The sequence below is a fragment of the Danio aesculapii genome, chromosome 14 (genome assembly GCF_903798145.1).
Source record: "Danio aesculapii chromosome 14, fDanAes4.1, whole genome shotgun sequence".
In the NCBI taxonomy this organism is placed as follows: Eukaryota; Metazoa; Chordata; class Actinopteri; order Cypriniformes; family Danionidae; genus Danio; species Danio aesculapii.
This window is the reverse complement of record NC_079448.1, coordinates 3,805,510-3,826,609: the sequence shown is the minus strand read 5'-3', so window position 1 is coordinate 3,826,609 and position 21,100 is coordinate 3,805,510. Positions and strand designations below refer to the sequence as shown.

General features: G+C 39.3%; 1 protein-coding gene across 1 annotated transcript in view; it reads left to right on the top strand.

Moving 5' to 3' along the window:
• Positions 1–19,755, top strand: part of etf1a (eukaryotic translation termination factor 1a) — a 22,378-nt gene extending 2,623 nt beyond the window's left edge. The window contains exons 2-10 of the mRNA XM_056472361.1: positions 10,054–10,229; positions 10,770–10,909; positions 11,752–11,890; positions 12,045–12,235; positions 14,839–14,968; positions 15,502–15,675; positions 17,330–17,394; positions 19,260–19,407; positions 19,512–19,755. Coding sequence (XP_056328336.1) covers positions 10,054–10,229; positions 10,770–10,909; positions 11,752–11,890; positions 12,045–12,235; positions 14,839–14,968; positions 15,502–15,675; positions 17,330–17,394; positions 19,260–19,407; positions 19,512–19,591 — 1,243 coding nt within the window. The 3' untranslated portion in view covers positions 19,592–19,755. The remainder of the gene's footprint in view (positions 1–10,053; positions 10,230–10,769; positions 10,910–11,751; positions 11,891–12,044; positions 12,236–14,838; positions 14,969–15,501; positions 15,676–17,329; positions 17,395–19,259; positions 19,408–19,511) is intronic.
• Positions 19,756–21,100: the final 1,345 nt, after the last annotated feature.

The window sequence follows — 21,100 nt, the reverse complement described above, 5'->3', positions numbered from 1 at the left end:
AGAACCATCACTATTTTGACACTCTGTTGAAGAGCAGTTCATGAGACTTCATTCTCCATATGAGAGGCGTCTTTAAGCTGCCAGAACCAAAATAAAACCTTTTATATAAAGTATTAAATACATTTCAGCAGCTCAGCACTTTCTCCTTCTGTCATTCTTATTACCCAGAACTCATATTTCAGATATTTTTTGGTTTTGATTTACTTTTATGTTTGTATTGTTTGGATTTTTACCAAAATCTGACTCAATTCCATGTCTACAGCTCCTTTAGAAATCTTATTCCCAGTAAAAAACATGATGTGTTCAATACCCAATTTATTCCTGCTGTATGTATAAACATGTTTGAAACACAAACGCTGTACTTCAGTGATGTTTTCTGCTTAATCCCTGACAGTTAAGTATGAGCAATAGTAATGGTGATTGCTGCTTTAGTAAACATCAGTAATGACTAGTTCCTCCAGCCGCAGGTCTGGGCAGCTCTTGTGGTGTCCAAGACTCGTCTTGAGATATTCTGTGTGTGTGTGAGAGTTTTGATTCACAGCGAGTCTCACACAGGTGTGTTTAGTAACTCATTATAACTATAATTATTCATTAAACAGTGCAGCTATTGTAGGCTCAGAACACAGCCTGGATTGTTATTGACCAGCTTGGGCTGGATTTGAACCTACAACCTACTTCTTTGGCAGTCAGTGTGTTGTTATGAGTTTTGAAATGAGAGATATGCTTGTTTTCCATTAGGGCTGCGGTATTGTTGTTGAGTATTGTGATAATATTTCCTACAATTGTCAGGATTCTGCCACTTCAGTCTTGTCAATTCTTGTTTTGGTGGCAGAATCCAGACACTAGTCCTGTCCTGTCTTGTATGTTGTGCTCGGCTTGAGTTTTCTTGGGTTGAACTCCCTTATTCTGTTCTTGTCTGTCTCTGTTTTTTGTACGAGTGCCAACCTGGCAGCGCTCAGGATTGTGCGCTCTCATCCTGGTGTGTTTGTTATTTTGTTTGCGGTATTGTGTGTTCGTTCCCAGGATCAAAACATGCATGTCTCATGTGTGAGTCACTGTGATTATTTTATTTATCATGTACTCGTGTCTTGCGTTCATTCTTCTGTTGGTGTTGTGTTTAGCACGTGGTGCATGTTTACATGTGCGCATGCTTTAGTGTCATGTTCATGTGAACACGCGCTTAATGAGTTTCCTCATTGGCTGCGTGTTCTAGTCTCGTTTACATGAGCACATGGCTTGTGTTGTTGCTTTATGTCATGTGCTCCTCTGTCTATTGTCTAGTCCCACTCATGTGCCAGTTCGTCGTCGTTAATCGTCTTGCCCTGTCATGTCCAACCCCAGTCCCTCTTGCCAGCCCAGTCAAGATTGTTTTTGCCTTTTTGTTAATATTTTCCCCCTATGGGTTGTTTTTGTTGCCTTTTGTTTAGTTTTTATTATTATTTAACCCATTTTGAGCAGGATTTCAGCAGATACTCTGACTCTGATTGGCTGTTGTCTTTTTCCTCTCTCGTCTCGACTCTTAGTGTTTATTTGCAGCTCTGGGTTCACCTTTGGGCCGCTCCAGCCAATAGCAGAGCAGCAACTGCTGGGGAGGCGGGGCTGAAGATTGTAAGAACCCATCTGATTGATCAAATTTAGATAAACATTCATTCATTCATTTTCTTTTCGGCTTAGTCCCTTTATTAATCTGGCCTCGCCACAGCGGAATGAACCGCCAACATATTCATTATATGTTATACGCAGCGGATACCCTTCCATCACTGGGAAACATTTAGATAAACAATGAATGCATAAAATAAATGTGAATTTATCACACATCTGCGATACATATTTTGCATATGCTATTATCACGATAATGATGACAAAAATCATGATATAAGACATCTCATATTCTGATAACCATATCTATCATGATACAAAACCAATTTAGCAAATTCAATCAATTAGAAATGAATATGTCCACATATATAACTGGCCATTTCCTTTTTACATTTTAATATATGTACTCATTGTGATCATTAGCCGCGTTTCCACTATCGCGCCTAAAGCGAGCGAGCCAGGGCGAGCCAAGGCCAGTCGCGTTTCCACTATCACTTCCGGGGCGTAATTGAGCCAAAGCGGGGCTTCCTTGGGGCCAGCGTCCGGCCTTTTTCGGCCCGCCGAATACCTTGGGCCAAGGAGGGCCAACTGGGGCTTCGGAGCGGGGTTACGTACAAAGGCGGAGTTTTCCTGTCAGGTAAAGAGGAGACAAGATGCTTTCTTCCCTTACATTTGTTTTGCTATCGCGCTTGATCATCTCACTAAGAAAAATCTGTGTTCGAAGTAAATGCTGCCGAACTCGAATGTCCTTATCCAGGGATCGCTGTCTGGCCTTACACCAACAGACCACAAACAGTAAAAAAGCAATCGCTTCGGTGTTCTCCATCTTCCAGCTCTCGTAGTGATGCCAGGTTGTGTTTGTGGTTATAATTTGAGTTTTTTGTTCCCGCTGAAGTGGGCGGGTTGTGTGACGGGTTGTGTGACGTTTGATTCGGGGGACGTTCTGGGGGCGGTGTTTGCGTGACACGCTGCGAGCAACTAGCCCGACAGTGGAAACGCGACATGATTTCGGCCTCATTTCTCAACCTCCCGGGTTATTGGCCCGGCCTGGCCCAATTAAAGCCCTGGCTCGCACTGGCCCGATAGTGGAAATGCGGCTATTGTTTTCTATATGTCTAGAACATCCAGAATGTTTGATTACAAAATGTAGAAATATAAATAAATATTAAACACTTTTCAAAAATGATCGATTAAAGGTCCAACATAGCAATAAAAAATATCGCTAAATAAAAAGCAAAATGTAAACAGTGTACTATCAAGATTTTAACTTTCCCATGATGCTGTTATTCGCAATTCTGTCTGCATCGCTGTAATGCCATGTAATACTGTGCTCAGATAAATTATGAAAAATATGACTGTAAACAGTTTATTTTGTGACACAAAAAAACAGCCTTAAATCGCAGCCCTATATACATTTCTGGAGATCACGAATTATGTAGCCAGAGGAGTGTATGGCTGCATTTCATCTTTAAAACGAACAATACAGGGTGGTATGACGCCGTTCCTTTTCACACTCACCAGCTGACCGCTTATCTTTGCGTGGATGGCTTTTCTGCTGTCCGCTCCTTGCGTACATCGGAAAATTTGAGACACAGAGCAGAGCTGACCACGACAACAGTTTTAGAAAGCAGGTAAGACAAAAACAAAAGCTGAAAAATAAAATAAACAAGTAAAAAAAGAGTGAGAATGTGGTCAAATCTGAAAACAAAACTGCTTTTGTAAACACTGCCGGTTGGGTTTAGGGAAGTGTGTGGGCGCTAGTCATTCGGTGCTTTTGAAAACAGTGGGGTTTAGGGAAGGAGAAGGGTCGGTCGGTCAATCGGTCGGTCAGTCAGTCAGTCGACAGCGGCCTCTGGTGGATTTACGCGAGAACAGCAGGGGCGAATGGCACTCGCAAAAGAAATTTGAGATCTGAAAAAGCATACACAGCGGCCTCTTGTGGATTCGCGAATACAAATACTGCAAAAAAACGTAGCTTCTGGGATATATTTGGCGCTCTCCAAAAATGTATATAGCAGTACGTAATCAGAATGAGCCTGTGTTAAAAAAAAAACCAATAAGAGCGTAATATGAAATAATAAACTTTTTAATTTGTCCATACACTATATATTGTAATATCGCACAGCCCCACATAATGCTAGTATATTCTCTGTGAGCTTTATATCAAGAGTGAAACGTGTGTTTTGCATGAGTGTGTAAATGTGTCATTGGCATGAGTGTTTGTTTGGCATGCATACTTTTATTCTGTTATATTGAGCGTCTCAACAGACCTTCATTCAAGGGTACCGCTTGTGTGTGTGTAAGACAGGAGAGTTTCATGCTCACAAGCACATAAAGTTGTTGTCATGTTGAGTAATGAATCCACATCAGGAACTGAATCTCTCTGCCCTTCATGCATGTGTGGGTATGTAAATAAACTGGATTGCGTTGTGTTCGCTCTGTGTTTTGGTACCAGTATGACCCTGATTCCTACTCGGTGTGGACACTGTAAACTGACCGTTTGAATTTAGTCTGTTTCAAAGTGTGTGTGTGTGTGTGCGTGTGTGTAAGAGAAGTCTAGAAATGCTCAGCTGACAATACTGAAGGCTTTGACCTCTTAGGGCCCTATCATACACCCGGCGCAATAAGGACCACTGCCTCCATGCCTTGTTCATCTCGGGGGGCTTTTTTTCAGTTTATTCATGACAATTTGCACTTGTATAATGTTATTATTATTAGTAGTATTATTAATATATGTATATTTATATTTGTTTTAATAAAAACAAGCTTGGACTTGTCCACCTGTCAGGTTTCGGACCATATGGGGCATAGGACGTGTGTTTGGATATAATTCATAATTCGTTATTATTTATCAGAATGAGAGATGACACTCTGATTGGTTTAATCCATGATATTCTCAAAACACACCCATATCTCATTAAGAAAATAAGCTCAACACTGTTAGACCATGCGCCGGGCTGCAGAGCAGATTTTTCCATCCTTAAAATAGCAAAAGTGGATTCAGACACACCCTTAATGCTTTTGCGCCCTGCGCTTTAGACTTTGCAGCTAGATCGTTAAAATAGAGTCCAAAATCTAGTGAGTCACCCATCTAGGCACCCTTATAAGGTTAACTCTTATAAAATAACTGAGAATGAGGTAAAATCTGTAAACGTGGTAAAAATCAGGCGAGGGCTTTTCTTTTTCTGGATTACTATTGGTTGGGTTTAGGGAAGGGGGAGGGTATGGGGATTGGTTGGTTGGTCAGTCAGTCAGTCAGTCAGTCAGTCAACAGTGCCCTCTGTTGAATTTACACGGGAACAGCAGGCTCGAATGGCATTCGCGAGAGAAATTTGAGATCTTAAAGGCTACATTTACACTGCATGGTTAAAGTGACTCAATTCCGATTTTTTTCTCCTATGTGGCACAGATCGGATATGGCCCATGTACGTGTAAGCAGGAAAAAATCACTTGTTTTCCGATTTACTCAAATCAGATTCAGGCCTTGTTCATATGTGGAAATATATCTGATATGAATCGGATCTGTGCCCTTGTGTCTGCAGTGTAAGCAGATAGATCGGATTTTCACCTGTCAATGCGAGTCGCGCATCATGAAAACTGTAGCGAATGACTTTAACTCTGACGCTTTCATTTCAGAACACACTTCAGCAGAGTCCCAAACCTTAAATGTCATATGCAAGGACTAAAAAAGCTTTGATATTGTCATGTAGCACAAGTATTAAGTCATGTAACAAGAGAAAGAGAGTGCAACAACCGCCATGTAACCATTATACCAATATAAACTATATAAAGCTGTTGCATACATCATGTGCATAAATCACGTCATGTATATTACATTAAAATGCCTACTGGTTTAAAAAGGCCTAGATTAAAGGAAGCTGGCCAAATGAAAACTTTTCTGTAATAAACTATTGTAAAACAACTTGTCAAAAATAAATGAAAAAATAAATAAACCCTGCGACACATTAAAAACAGGAATGGAAAAAAGAGCGCTCTTTTATTATCAGCTGTTAGTCAGCGCCCGCTCCCTTTTTTCCTGGTCACTGCGCCTTTGCCATGTGCTGTGTAAATGCAGACAATCGGATACGAGTCACTTTTAAAAGATGATGAAAGCTGGTCATCAAAAAAATCGGATACAGTCACAAAATCGGAATTGAACATCAAGATCTGCAGTGTAAATGCAGCCAAAATGTGTACACAGCGGTCTCTGGTGGATTCGCAAAAAATAAAAACTAAAAAAATGTAGCTCCTGGGACATATTTGGCGCTCTCCAGAAATGTATATAGGGGTACGTAATCAGAATGAACCTGGGTTGGAATATTCTGACATTTTATTAATTTGTTTATTTCTTTATTTATTTGTTTGTTTGTTTGTTTGTTTTATTGTTTTATTGATTTTTTTTTTTCAAAGTCAGCAGCAAAATCTGTTAGTGAAAACTAAATAAATAACCAAAGTCATACAATTAACAATAAGCTAGATTGGACATTTAAGATTGATATAAGGCAACACTTTAAAATTCCTTCAGGAGATACTTTTAAAATACCTGTTAAACATTTCCTTAAATAAAAAAACATTGCAAATTTACAACACATACAGTGCAGTTCAGAAAACTTTATTAGTGTTTGACAAGTGGGCGAGCTGTTTATTTTTAACCTTTTAATAAATAACTCTCTTGAGCCCTGTTAAAACCAGTTTTAAGATGCTTATTTATCAGCCACATGACATCACAAGTGAACAATGTGAAATATACAGGGGTGAACTATGGCTGAAACCTTTTTAAACTTGTCCACTTTAGACCACTTCCAGAGGTAGCTTTAAAAACATGTCTGCAGTCTAGACGCTTATGTGGTTGAAAGCATTCAGACAGCCACTAAACACCACCTACTCTCCACCTAGTGAACCATTTCTTAAGTGACACAAGATGTGTTGTTGAAGTGCACCTAGCCAGACGGGGGTTTAAATTTAGATGTATGATGTTGTAAGTTATGTTTAATGGCAAAATATGTTGAATTTTTTTTTTAAAAGCTTAGTGTTGGCATTGATTTGCCACTGTCAGAACAAAAACCTAATCTACTTTTTGCTTTTTGTTGTCTCCTTTAATCAAAGGTGTGCTTATTTCAGTTTTAGATGTAAAAAATCACTTTTAAACATAGTTGTGTGGCAAAAGTGTGTGAATATAACCAGCCTCTAATGATAAAAAAATAATAAATTATAGTTTTTTTATAATCACACTTGATAAAAACAGTCTGCAGAAGCACTTTGATTGACATTCTCCCTTTGAAGGTGTCATCAGAGTGGGAAGCCCCGCCCACTAGTGACCACTGATGGAATAACGGCGCTATAAATGAACAGCGTTACTAACGGTGTTATTTTTTTCAGTAACGAGTACTCAAATGAAATACTGTTTCCCCTGTTACAACACCCTTACCGTTGCTGACATTAAAATGCATCTTACTATAATTGAGAACACTGAAGTGGTTTTCATGCAAGCATCGCCTCTCAGCCATAGGATCGCTCTTTCTCTGGGTTGTGTGTGTGTGTGTGTGTGTGTGTGTGTGTGTGTGTGTGTGTGTGTGTGTGTTTGTGGCTGGGGCAGGACACATAACCAACCAGTGATGATGATTGGCTTAGAGAGTACATTTCCATTGTTTGCCAATTAGAGGCAGAGTAGTGCGGGTGTTCACACACAAGGATACACACAGTCAGTCGCAAACACCAATGACCAGGAGTGGGAATGATGGCAAATCCAACAAGTTCAAAGGTAACATTTGCTAAATGGAAATATAAGCACTACTTTTTCCATCGTTGAGGTGAAAGGCAAGAATGTTTACAACCCAAACTCATTCTGATTATGTACCTCTATATACATTTCTAGAGAGCGCCAAATATGTCCCAGGAGCTACATTTTTTTGCAGTTTTTGTTTTTGCGAATCCACCAGAGGCCGCTGTTTACACTTTTTTAATTCTCAGATTTTTCTCGCGAGTGCCATTCGTGCCTTCTGTTCTTACGTAAATCCACCAGAAGCCGCTGTCGACTGACTGACCAACCAACTGATCCCCTTACCCTCCCCCTTCCCTAAACCCAACCAATAGTAATCCAGAAAAAGAAAAGCCCTTGCCTGATTTTTACCAGATCTTACCACATTTTCACCCTCTGATTTACTTGTTTATTTCATTTTTTAGCTTTTGTTTTTGTCTTACCTGCTTGCTAAAACCGTTCTTCACCAGACTTGAACCCCATTGTCATGGTCAACTCCACTCTGCATCTCAAGTCTGCCGTCGTACATGTCGAGCTACCGGACAAATCGGTAACATGAAGAGGTAAGCGGTCAGCTGGTAAGCAAGAAAAGGAACGGCGTCATACTGACCCATAGCGTTCGTTTTAAAGATGAAATGCAGCCATACATAGCTCTGGCTACATCATTTGCGATCTCCAGAAACGTACATAGGGATATGCTTTCAGAATTAGCTTATGTCGAATGTTTATGTATCGTGCAGCTTATCCCCAGGAAAAAGAGTTCTCTGCGTTGGTGACAAGTAATTCTAATCTAATAAAGCACCTCACATCGTCACATGCCGCCTCAAAATTAGTGGCTACGCAGGTGATAACGTTAGCTCTGCTACCAAAGGAGCAGACGAAACCAAGATGTCAAAGCAAACACTTATTATTCAGACAGAATTAAACAAAATAATATCAAGATATATAGTTGAGGAGATGCTGTCGTTGTCTCTCACATTGTCCCACAACAACATTATAATACTGTAGATTAGTGTACAATGTTTATATTTACATTATAGTCATTTGACATGAGAGTTTTTTTTAAGTAACGCAATAGTCACTTTCCCTGGTAGTTAATCAACATAGGCTCATTCTGAAAACGTAGCCCTATATACGTTTCTGGAGATCACGAATTATGTAGCCAGAAGTACGTATTTCTGCATTTCATTTTTTAAAAGAACGCTACGGGATGACGCCATTTCTTTTCATGCTTACCAGCTGACCGCTTACCTCCGTATGGACAGCTTTCTGGCTGCTACTAGTTTGTCCAGTTAGCTCACCATGTGTGTTGGTGGACTTGAGACACAGACAGAAGATGACGACGGGGTGCGAGTCCGATGAAGAACGGTTTCTAGAAAGCAGGTAAGACAAAAACAAAAGCCCAGAAATAAAATAAACAAGTAAATAACGGTGAAAATGTGGTAAAAATGAGATGAGGGCTTTTCTTTTTCTGAATTGCTTTTTAAATTTGTCGATTGGGTTTAGGGAAGTGGGTGGGCGGGTCAACCTATGCTTTTAAAATTCTTTTGATTGGGTGCAGGAAAGGGGGTGGGTGGGTCAGCCGATCGGTCAGTCAGTCACTCATTCAGTCAATCAAACAGTCAGTCGACAGCGCCCTCTGGTGGATTTACACGAGAACAGCAGGCGCGCATGGCAGAAATCTGAGATCTCAGAAAGCCTCTGGTGGATTCATGAAAACAAAAACTGCAAAAAAACCTAGCTCCTGGGACGTATTTGACACTCTTCAGAAATGTACGTTTTCAGAATGAGCCTGGCTTTGTAATTAGTTGTTAGTATTTATGAAAATAATATTTTAGTAACCGAACATCTTTAGAAATGGAAAGACAAAACATTTAAATTTAAGTCAAAAATTGCAAAAAACAAAACTAAAAACTAAATTTCAATATAAAATTTCAACTAAATTTTATATATTTTTTTGTCTTTTAATTTTTCTTTGTATATTTATATGTATGTGTATATTTTCTCTAACATATCAATTTGGGCTACTGATTTTTGGACCATTATACGTTATTTGTTAGATTAGCTCCAGATTTGGCTTCATTACTGACTAATCTAATGTATATGCACAAATATAATATCGTATAGCTTCCTATTAAAAATATACATTTTTAAAAATTATTTACCAGCACTTAGTTATTTTAGGCGTCCTTGTTGCACATGTTCCATGTATTTGCTATATTAATAAAAAATTAATTTCATTAAGTTGCTTCTATAATTACTAACTCAGTTACCATTTGTGAAAAGTAACTAGTAACTATAGCTAATTATTCTTTTGAAGGAACGTACCCAACACTGCTAGTGACCATCTCTCCCTCTTTAGCATAAACAGACCTGAGTGAGAAGCAGCCGTCTGTCATTAGAGTTTTCACACTGAAGATAATGTCAGTGACGGAGAGGATTATAATTGTGGAGTTTAAACCCATTATAAATTAGCATAATATGTCTCCTTTAATGTTCTACTGAAGAAAAAAATGACCTATGCAATGGTTTGAGGGTGAGTAAATTAACTGTGAATTTTCTTTTTGGGATGAATTATACCATATTAAGAATGCTTGCTGTATTTGAGTAATTTTTCTCCTTGTTAATTGTTTAATTGGCAGTAATTTGCCAGAGTGACGGATCTGAAGTCACTAGAGTTTTTTTTTGTCTGTCAGGAATGGGACCAGCATGATCTCGCTCATTGTTCCTCCCAAAGATCAGATCTCCAGAGTGGCCAAGATGTTGGCGGATGAGTTTGGTACGGCGTCCAACATCAAGAGTCGAGTAAACCGACTGTCAGTGCTGGGAGCCATTACTTCAGTCCAGCAGAGACTCAAACTCTACAGCAAAGGTGAGTGTGTGTTTGCTTTTAATATTTCATTTTTGATTGATTTTCAAGCATACACATTCACAAACCCCACAGCCCTTAGCCGGAATACAACATGCAATAGGGTTGTTAATTACTTTAGTCTGAAATTACAGGTGTTTGGAGAGACATAATGATGATAATAAATATTAAATAATTATAATTTTATGATTTTTATTCATTCGTTTTCCTTCGGCTTAGTCCCTTATTTTTTAGGGGTCGCCACAGTGGAATGAACCACCAACTATTCCAGCATATTTTTTACACAGCGGATGCCCTTCCAGCCGCAACCCAGTATTGGGAAACACCCATACACTCTCGCATTCACACACACACACACTCATACACTACAGCCAATTTAGTTTACCCAATTCACCTATAGCGCATGTGGTTGGACTGTGGGGGAAACCGGAGCACCCGGAGGGAACCCACGCCAACATGGGGAGAACATGCACACTCCTAATGTGACCAACACATCCTTATTGTAAAGTGTTACTGATCATTTTGTGTTCACTTTTCCTACAGTGCCACATAACGGTCTGGTGGTTTACTGCGGTACTATTGTGACAGACGAAGGCAAAGAGAAGAAAGTCAACATCGACTTTGAGCCGTTTAAACCCATCAACACCTCGCTGTACCTCTGTGACAACAAGTTCCACACAGAGGTAAAATCCAACCCAGGCTCATTCTGAAAACGTATTTCTACAGGGTGGGCCATTTATATGGATACACCTTAATAAAATGGGAATGGTTGGTGATATTAACGTCCTGTTTGTGGCACGTTAGTATATATGAGGGGGCAAACTTTTCAAGATGGGAGGTGATCATGGTGGCCATTTTGAAGTAGGCCATCTTGCGTCCAACTTTTGTTTTTTCAATAGGAAGAGGGTCATGTGACACATCAAATTTATTGGGAATTTCACAAGAAAAACAATGGTGTGCTTGGTTTTAACGTAACTTTATTCTTTCATGAGCCCCCTTGCATATACTAATGTGCCACAAACAGGACTGAAATATCACCAACCATTCTTATTTTATTAAGGTGTATCCATATAAATAGCCCACCCTGTACATACGTTTCTGGAGACCGCGAAATACGTCCCGGTGGCACGAATCCACGAGAGGCTGTTGTGTATGCTTTTTGAGCTCTCAAATTTCTCTCGCGAGTGCCATTCACGCCTGCTGTTCTCACGTAAAGCCACCAGAGGCCGCTGTTCACTGACTGTTTGACTGACTGAATGACTGACCGATCGACTGACGCACCCTCCTCCCTTCCTAAACCCAACCAATTTTATTTATTGACCCGCCCACCCACTTCCCTAAACCCAACCAACCCATTTCAAAAGCAATCCAGAAAAAGAAAAGCCCGATTTTTACCACGACATAATTCGCGGTCTCCAGAAACATCTGTAGGGCTACGTTTTCAGAATGAGCCTATGTTGGTAAAATCACAGTGCAAATATCACTATATTTGGGATGCTGTATAATCTTCTGTCTTTCTTTTTAGGCTCTGACGGCACTATTGACTGACGACAGTAAGTTTGGCTTCATTGTAATTGATGGCAGTGGAGCTCTGTTTGGGACTCTACAGGGAAACACCAGAGAAGTGCTGCACAAATTCACTGTGGACCTGCCCAAAAAACACGGTAATAATCATGAGTAGACACTTTACTAAAGGGATAGTTCACTGAAAAATTCTTACTCACACCCCCCTGATCCAAATAAGTTGGAGTTTATGCTAACACTTTTTATTAAGCCCATGCTCACAATGAATTACACCTTAACATATGATGATTTTAGGAAGAGGAGGTCAGTCTGCTCTGCGTTTCGCTCGGTTAAGGATAGAGAAGAGGCATAATTATGTGAGAAAGGTGGCAGAGACGGCCGTGCAGCTCTACGTGTCCAATGATAAAGTCAATGTGGTTGGACTGGTGCTGGCCGGATCTGCCGACTTCAAGACGGAGCTCAGCCAGTCGGACATGTTCGACCCGGTAAGAAAGCAGTGGACTGGTTTGTGTTGTCGGCTGCAGTTTTATAAACTGATTTCGGGAGGAGCATAAGCAGGTCCATTTGATTCAAAGCCATTTGATCTGTAAGATTTGAGATATCAGATATTTTTATCCATCCATATGGACGATGCAAACATCTACATTCAAACCCCATGGAGCGAGAATGTGGAAAAAGCTCTCTCCCGAATTCCTTTCCCCCTCACCCAACTCACATAAAGGTAATCTTAACTCACTCAGAATGGTCATCTCAAACTATGAATGTTCAGTATCAATGCAAGTGATTTTTTGCATCATGTTTGACATCATTTGAAATGTCTCAGTGTGACTGGTACAATGGTCTTATTCTCTCAGAAATAGACATAATCAAAATAATAGATTTATAACTCCAGGTATCTTTTGACGCTCTGTTAAGGGTGTGACCCATACGTTTGAGGCTTCCATTCAAATTACCATTTGTTCCCCCTCCTTGAACAAGATTCTTGGTTTGACTACTTAAGGGACAGTTTCAAAATGTTCAGGGCGATTCTGTAACCTGATCAACCCATAGTGTGGAGCTCTTTTGCTCTATACTATTAAGTCGGGTATGCATTAGGGTTGGGCGATGTCGATCAATTGGGCATCGTTCGATGTCTTATGTGAAACATCGCAATGGACGATGGCATAGTCGTCACAGGTGGAGGTGGATTAATTATTTGTGAATAATTAATTAATTCATAATGAATTAATTATTTGTAGCCTACAGTTTCAACTACCTGACCCGCATGGTCTTTGTTTTACCCATAGCCAAATAATAAATAAATAAAGATAAGCTACACACATTACCACCTGTCAATCATTGTTTTTGCGGGACATAAATAGGCAGATCGATTTGTGTCGTTGTAATGGCGTCCACAAACTTGGTCAGTAAAAAAAGGTGCACAACCAACAGGATCTGAGGTTTTCACTAAAATTACTAAGTACAAGTGTGAAAGTTAAAGACTGAAGCAATTTACTGACGCTATGACACGTTACCTGATTGATTCAAAAGACCGAAGAATCGTTAGATAGACACAAGATTAATTAAATATCACGTTTAACAACTATAGGGCAATGCAGTGGCGCAGTAGGTAGTGCTGTCGCCTCACAGCAAGAAGGTCACTGGCTCAAGCCTCGGCTGGGTCAGTTGGTGTTTCTGTGTGAAGTTTGCATGTTCTCCCTGCGTTCGTGTGGGTTTCCTCCGGGTGCTCGGGTTTCCCCCACAGTCCAAAGACGTGGTACAGGTGAATTGGTAAGGCTAAGTTGTCCATAGTGTATGAATGTGAATGAGTGTTTATGGGTGTTTCCCAGAGATAGGTTGTGGCTGGAAGGGCATCCGCTGCGTAAAACATGTGCTGGATAAGTTGGCGGTTCATTCCGCTGTGGCGGTCCTGTATTAATAATGGGACTAAGCCGAAAAGAAAATGAATGAATGAACAACTATAGTGAGACGTGATCCAGCGGTACATCCTTGATGACCTGTCTGACGTGCACTACTCTCTGGAGCTCAGACCAGCGCATGACAGCGTGTGTGGCTGTGCCTGTGTGTGTGTGGTCACGTGATGTGTGTTTTCAGCGGACGGAGGGCTGTTCAGAAATGCTAGGTAAAACACAGTGTGGATGTGAATCATTTTTTCAGTGGATTTTTTCATCCTTAAAATAGTAAAAAAGTGGATTCTGACACGCCCTTAATGCGTTTGAGCCCTGCGCTTTGCACTTTACGAATGGATCGTCAAAATAGAGCCCAAAAGGTTCAAACATTTATCTAAGTTATATATTGATATAATCTTCTTAATGTTTTATGATTGGAGTCAGATAAAACGAAAGATAAATATACTAATACTCTAAACCACCTCATATTCAAATTGGAGTCAGATATGAGTTAAATCTGAAGTAAATCAACATTGTGCACTGGAAAGGCCGAACAGTAAACCTTCATCCACCAGCGGACACCTTCAACTGGGTGGACCTTACAGATCATTGACAATCATATTATTATATTTTAAGACTTTGAGGCCCACCATGAAGTGACGTAGCTGTGCGATTTTCCCCGCCCACCCAATTGATTGACAGGCACATATCAACATGTATTCATAGTAGCACTGGGAAAATGTCCTAGCTCAGGATTACTGTGGTATTTTTGACTCAGAAACTGGATCTCTGCTTCATCCGTGTCTGTCTCTGTCACTGACTGTGTTGTTTATCTGACCTGATGCAGAAGAAAGAGGACGCACATGTCCGAATGGTGGGCGGGGAGAGCCCGCTCATTTGCATTTAAAGGCATAGACTACAATTTGTTCTGACACCAAAATCGACATTTTCAGCAGGGTGTAATAAATGATCCAATGGGTAATTTGAGCTGAATCTTTACACAAACATTCTGGAGACACCAAAGACTTACCTTACATATAGTCCCTTGCTTTTGCTCTCATTAAAAACTGTAAACATGGAAAAATGGATGTGAATCAGAATAAAACGGTCGGCATTGTGAGATTCAGAAGTAGCGTGCTTTCCTGACATTGCAGTTTTCCTATGATTGGCTGAAGTCGGTTTTCTCTGATTGGTCGCAGAGGTTGCAGGTAAAAGTGTTGAAGCTGGTGGACATCTGTTACGGGGGAGAAAATGGCTTCAATCAGGCCATCGAGCTCTCCGCTGAGATCCTGATCAATGTCAAATTCATGCAGGAGAAGAAGTTAATAGGTAAATATACTGATTATCATAATAATAATAATAATATTTAACAAAGCAACATTTAAGTTCAGCTTACTTTGTGCACATTTTTATTTGATTGCATATATTAATCTAATATATGTGAGTTGTATTGACTTGTGTTGATTTTGTGCGATATATATTGCGATATGAATATAATTTCAACAGATGATCTGAATAGCTCTATTTAAAAAGATTTCATTCATTTAGATCAACTGGGAAGATCAAGTCTTTTTCTAAGCTGTGCATCTGAATAAAATACAATAATTCCCCCACAATCCAAACACATGCTCTTGGTGAATTGAATTAGCTAAATTGTCTGTAGTGTATGTGTGTGAATGAGCGTGTATGGGTGTTTCCCAGTGATGGGTTGCAGCTGGAAGGGCATCCGTTGCTTAAAACATATGCTGGATAAGTTGGTGGTTCATTCCACTGTGGCAACCCCTGATTAATAAAGGGACTAAGCCGAAAAGAAAATGAATGAATGATTGATTGATTGATTTTAATTTCGTTCTGCGTCTCAGGCCGGTACTTTGACGAGATCAGTCAGGACACTGGGAAGTATTGTTACGGTGTTGAGGACACACTGAGGGCTCTGGAAATGGGAGCTGTTGAAATTCTCATTGTCTATGAAAACCAAGAGACGATGAGATACGTCTTGAAGCTACACGGAGCAGAGCTCACCGGCTCCAAGAATGGTAAACACACATACACACACACATACTTGTCTACATGGTTTACAGGGACACTCCATAGACTTGATGTATTTTATACAGTAAAAACGCTTATGATATGGGCCTACCCCCAAACCCAACTCTTTGTTGGCAAAGTTTGAATGTTAAAAGACTTCATTAAGTATGATTTTTAAGTGTTTTAAATTAGATAGGCATGAGGTGTGACCCTGTAAACCACCTAAATAGAGTAAAACTAAGTCATGTCATTATACAACTTTGTGTCCCTGTTAACCACATATACCTGAACACACACACATTATACATGCTTATAACATGGCTGTCTGGAATTCTCAATCCTCATTGGTCAATCGAGACATTCCAAGGTATGTTATCCCGAAATAACAACAGTTAAACAGCACAGGCTCATCAGGAAACTCACAATCCCCTTGACCATCAGTGAATATGTTCATCATCCCCATACTTACATCCACATTTATATGTATCTGCTTGTCTGTCACGCTGTGCTTTTTCATCGTTTTGGACTGTTTGGCGTCATCTTTTGACTGAATAATATGTAGGTCAGTCTATACTTTATGCAGCCAGTTTCATTCCTGTCAGCTTTGCGTTTTTGACTTTTTGGCGCCATCTTGTGACTGACTAATACACAGGTTAGTGCAACGCTATGCCCCATGAGTCTGTTAACTTTGCGTTTTTAATTAAAGGATTAATACACTATTATGGCTCAGAACATTGTTTTGTGTGTCAGTTTTATGTTTTGTGGCAGGTGGCTGTGTAATAAGAGGGATAAAGTACATCCAGAACGGTTGTTTTCTCAGAAATCTTGCTGAAAAACTGGCCAAAATGTATGAGTGTAACACACATTCATTAGTGTATTATTGAATAATTGATTCTTTAATACGTGTTTTTTTTAAGCAATTATTGTATCAGACTTTTTTTATTTTATTTATTATATACAAGTGCAATAATAATATTTTTACTTTTATTTTAACTATAATTTTTTAACAGGTATATTTAATAAGTCTCACTATGTGCAGGTTGAGCACCAAAACCTAAATGTATCCCTGTATGTATTTTAATGTTATTTAAGTCTGTGTTTTTTCATCATAAATTAGTTTGTTTTTCTGTTGCATTTTCATTTAAGTATTTAGTAATATAGTATTTTTAAGTTTTTTTTAATTATTATTATGTTTACTTATTTAAGTGCGTTGAACTTAACCAGAATGTTGATCTAAATGACATAAAATAAGCATTTTTTTCCATAAGGTTTACTTCGAATAATATTTTCTAGTTTTTAGTTCAGTTATTAGTTTATACTGCCTATTTATAGTTGTGTGTGACAGTGTGTTTAGTGTAAACAAGAGTTTCTGAAGGAGCCTAAACACACTTACTGACTTACATTCAGTGTTTGTTGAAACTGCAGGCTGGTGCTTCAGCAGATTGATCAGATTAGATTGTGTGTGTGTGTGTGTGTGTGTGTGTGTGTGTGTGTGTGTGTGTGTGTGTGTGTGTGTGTGTGTGTGTGTGTGCGTGTGTGTGCGTGTGTGTGTGTGTGTGTGTGTGTGTGTGTGTGTGTGTGTGTGTGTGTGTGTGTGTGTGTGTGTGTGTGTGGAGCGGAAGTGTTTCCTGCATAACGTCTCCTCATTGTTGTGTGTTTCAGATGAGAAAGTCATTTATTTGAGTCCAGAACAAGAGAAGGACAAATCGCACTTCATAGACAAAGAGGTGTGTGTGTTTGTGTGTGTGTGTGTGTGTGTGTGTGTCTGACATCTTACGTGCAAGTAAAGTTGTAAATTATATAATTAACTTTATTTTTTATTGAGTAAAAAAGAACATAAATGCTTGATATGACAGACATATGATATGTATATAATTAACTTTTGAGATAAAAATGTGGAAATATGGGTGTATTTTATATTTATGCAACATAGGCTCATTCTGAAAACGTAGCCTTATAGACGTTTTTGGAGACCGCAAATTATGTAGTCAGAGGTACATATGGCTGCACTTCATTTTTTAAATGAACGCTACGGGGCGGTATGACGTCGTTCCTTTTCACGCTTACCAGCTGAAGGCTTGCCTCCGTATGAATGGCTTTCCCGCCAGTTTCTTCCGTTAGCTTGCCATGTCTGTCGACGGACTTAAGATGCAGAGAGGAGCACAGCACGACGGGGATCGAGTCTGGTGAAGAACGGTTCCAGAAAGCAGGTAAGACAAAAACAGAATCCATAAAATAAAATAAACAAGTAAATAACAGGGTGAGAATGTGGTAAAATCTGAAAACATGGTAAAAATCAGACGAGGGCTTTGCTTTTTCTGGATTGCTTTTGAAATGTGTTGGTTGGGTTTTCGAAGGTGGGTGGGCGGGTCAATCAATAAAATTGGTTGGGTTTAGGGAAGGGGGAGGGTGGGTCAGTCAGTCAGTCAGTCAAACAGTCAGTGAACAGCGGCCTCTAGTGGATTTACGTGAGAACAGCAGGCGTGAATGGCACTCGCGGGAGAAATTGAAGATCTCAAAAAGCGTACACAGCGGCCTCTCATAGATTCACGAAAACAAGAACTGCAGAAAAACGTGCCACCGGGACATATTTCGCGGCATCTAGAAACGTATGTAGAGGTACGTTTTGAGAATGAGCCTGGGTTGTATATATGGGTATTATATATTAGATGCAGCAGGGGAAAAGTATTGAACATGTCATGTTTTTTCTCTGAGAATAATATTTCTGGGAATAATCTTTCTAAAGGAGCTGTTGACATTGAATTGAAGCAGATTTTGGTAAAAACTCAAACAATACAAACATAAAAATATAACAAAACAAAAATCTGACAAAATTGTTATGTGTAATAAGAATGGAATGACACAAGGAGAAAGCACTGAACTACTAAACTGTATTTTATACTTTCTATAAAGAGCTTTTCTGGTGCTGGCAGCTTAAAGACGCCTCTCATATGAAGAATGAAGTCTCATGCATTGCTCAGGTGTGAGTTTCTCACAGACTTCAACAGAGTGTCAAAAATTTGAAGGTTCTGTGGGTCTCGTCTATTAAATCTGAGCTCTATTTAGTATTCTCTATTGGATTCGAGTCAGGTGATTGGCTGGGCCATTCTACAGCTTGATTTTCTTTCTCTGAAAGTATTTGAGAGTTTCCTCGGCTGTGTTTTGGGTCATTGTCTTGCTGAAATGTCCAGCCTGGTTTTATCTTCATCCTCCTGCTAATGTAGATGTTGGACTGAAGCAGCTGATATTCATTTACGCTGAAGAAGGGCAGAGGGTTGCTGAAGAACTACTGAGAGATTTCAGCTGCTGTCTGGGCTTTCACTGCATTTATACACCTTCCTTTCTTCATGTGTTCAATACTTTTCTCCTGCGTTATTTCATTTTATTACGCATAACTTAATCTGTAAATTAATTAGATTTGTTTTCTTTGCATATATGGATTTCGTTGGTTGTTACCAACATCTGGGGAAAATTTCATGTCAACGTCACTTATAATATGTTTTCTGAGAAAAATGGTGACGTGTTCAACACTTATTTCCCCCGCTGTATATATATTGTTTTCAAGTGTGTTTTGTTGTTGTGTTGTTTACAGACGGGTCATGAACACGAGCTCATGGAGTGTATACCGCTGCTCGAGTGGTTCGCCAGTAACTATAAGAAGTTTGGAGCGACTCTAGAGATTGTGACTGACAAAAGTCAAGAGGGCTCCCAGTTCGTCAAAGGTTTCGGAGGAATCGGAGGTGAACCAACACTGAACGTCTGATGAATAAAAGATGTCATATCAGCTGAAGCAGTATAATAGAACAATATTGTTTCTTTTTTACCGCACATGTTGCTCTCTCAGGTATTCTGCGGTACAGAGTGGATTTTCACGGTTTGGAGTATCAGGGGGAAGAGGAGCTGTTTGATCTGGGTGACTACTAGGTGAGCTGGAGAGAAACAAGTGAAGATCTGAGATACCTGGGAAAGAACTTTTCCTTAGTTCTGGACAAAGATCAATCGCATCAAAAATGAAAGTTTATTTTGACATAATTTATGTTTGTGTATTAAGTATATTTATTATATATGTGACACCAACACAATCTCACGGCAATTCGTAACTTTTTTTTAGTGGCTAATTCGTACGAATTCGTACGATCTAATTTGTACAATTTAGTACGATTTGCTCATCCTCCAATGACGGTTGGGTTTTGGGGCGGGGTTAGGTGCCACGCCTCCTTTTTAAAATCGTACCATTTCGTACGACTGAACTCGTACGAATTCGTACAAATTAGCCACTAAACTGTCAAAACGTAAAATACTTACGTTTTCTCGTGAGATCAGGCTGGACGCACGCATACATAGAAACAAAACTATACGAAACTATTTTGTTACATAGATATTTATTCATTTTCCTTCGGCTTAGCCCCTTAAGTCATCAGGGGTTGCCACAGCGGAAAGAACCGGCAACTTATGCAGCATATGTTTTACGCAGGGGATGCCCTTCCAGCTGCAACTCAGTACTGGGAAACACCAATACACTCACATTCACACACCAATTTAGTTTAATCGATTCACCTTTACGGCATGTGTTTGGACTGTGGTAGAAACCGGAGCACCAACGGCAACACAGGGAGAACATGCAAACTCCACATAGAAATGCCAACTGACCCAGCCGAGAGTCGGGTCCTTCTTGCTGTGATGGGACAGTGCTAACCACTGAGCCACCGTGTAGCCTACATAAATAAATATCATTTGTATCACATACAGTTGAAATCAGAATTATTAGCCCCCCTTTCAATTTTTTTTTCTTTTCTAAATATTACCCAAATTATGTTTAACAGAGCAAGGAAATTTTCACAGTATGTCCGATAATATTTTTTCTTATGGAGAAAGTTTTATTTGTTTTATTTCAGCTAGAATAAAAGCAGTTTTTAATTTTTTAAAAGCCATTTTAAGGTCAAAATTATTAGCCCCTTTAAGCTAATTTTTTTTCAACTGTCTACAAAACAAACCATCATTATACAATAACTTGCCTAATTACCCTAATCTGCCTAGGTAACCTTATTAACCTAGTTAAGCCTTTAAATGTCACTTTAGGCTGTATAGAAGTGTCTTGAAGAATATCTAGTCAAATATTATTTACTGTCATCATGGCAAAGATAAAATAAATCAGTTATTAGAAATGAGTTATTAAAACTATTATGATTAGAAATGTGTTCAAACTGAAATTGGGGAAAAAATAAACAGGGGGCTATTAATTAAACTGTATATATATATTATATCTAAATATAAATAAAAATTTTCTCATATATATATGCTTGCATGTATTTATATATACATAATAAATATTTAACACACATATATTATGTCAAAAGAATCTTTTATTTTGGATGAGATTCATTTTTGCCCAGCACTAACTGACAGCGCATGTGCTCACGGTTTCAGAAGAGA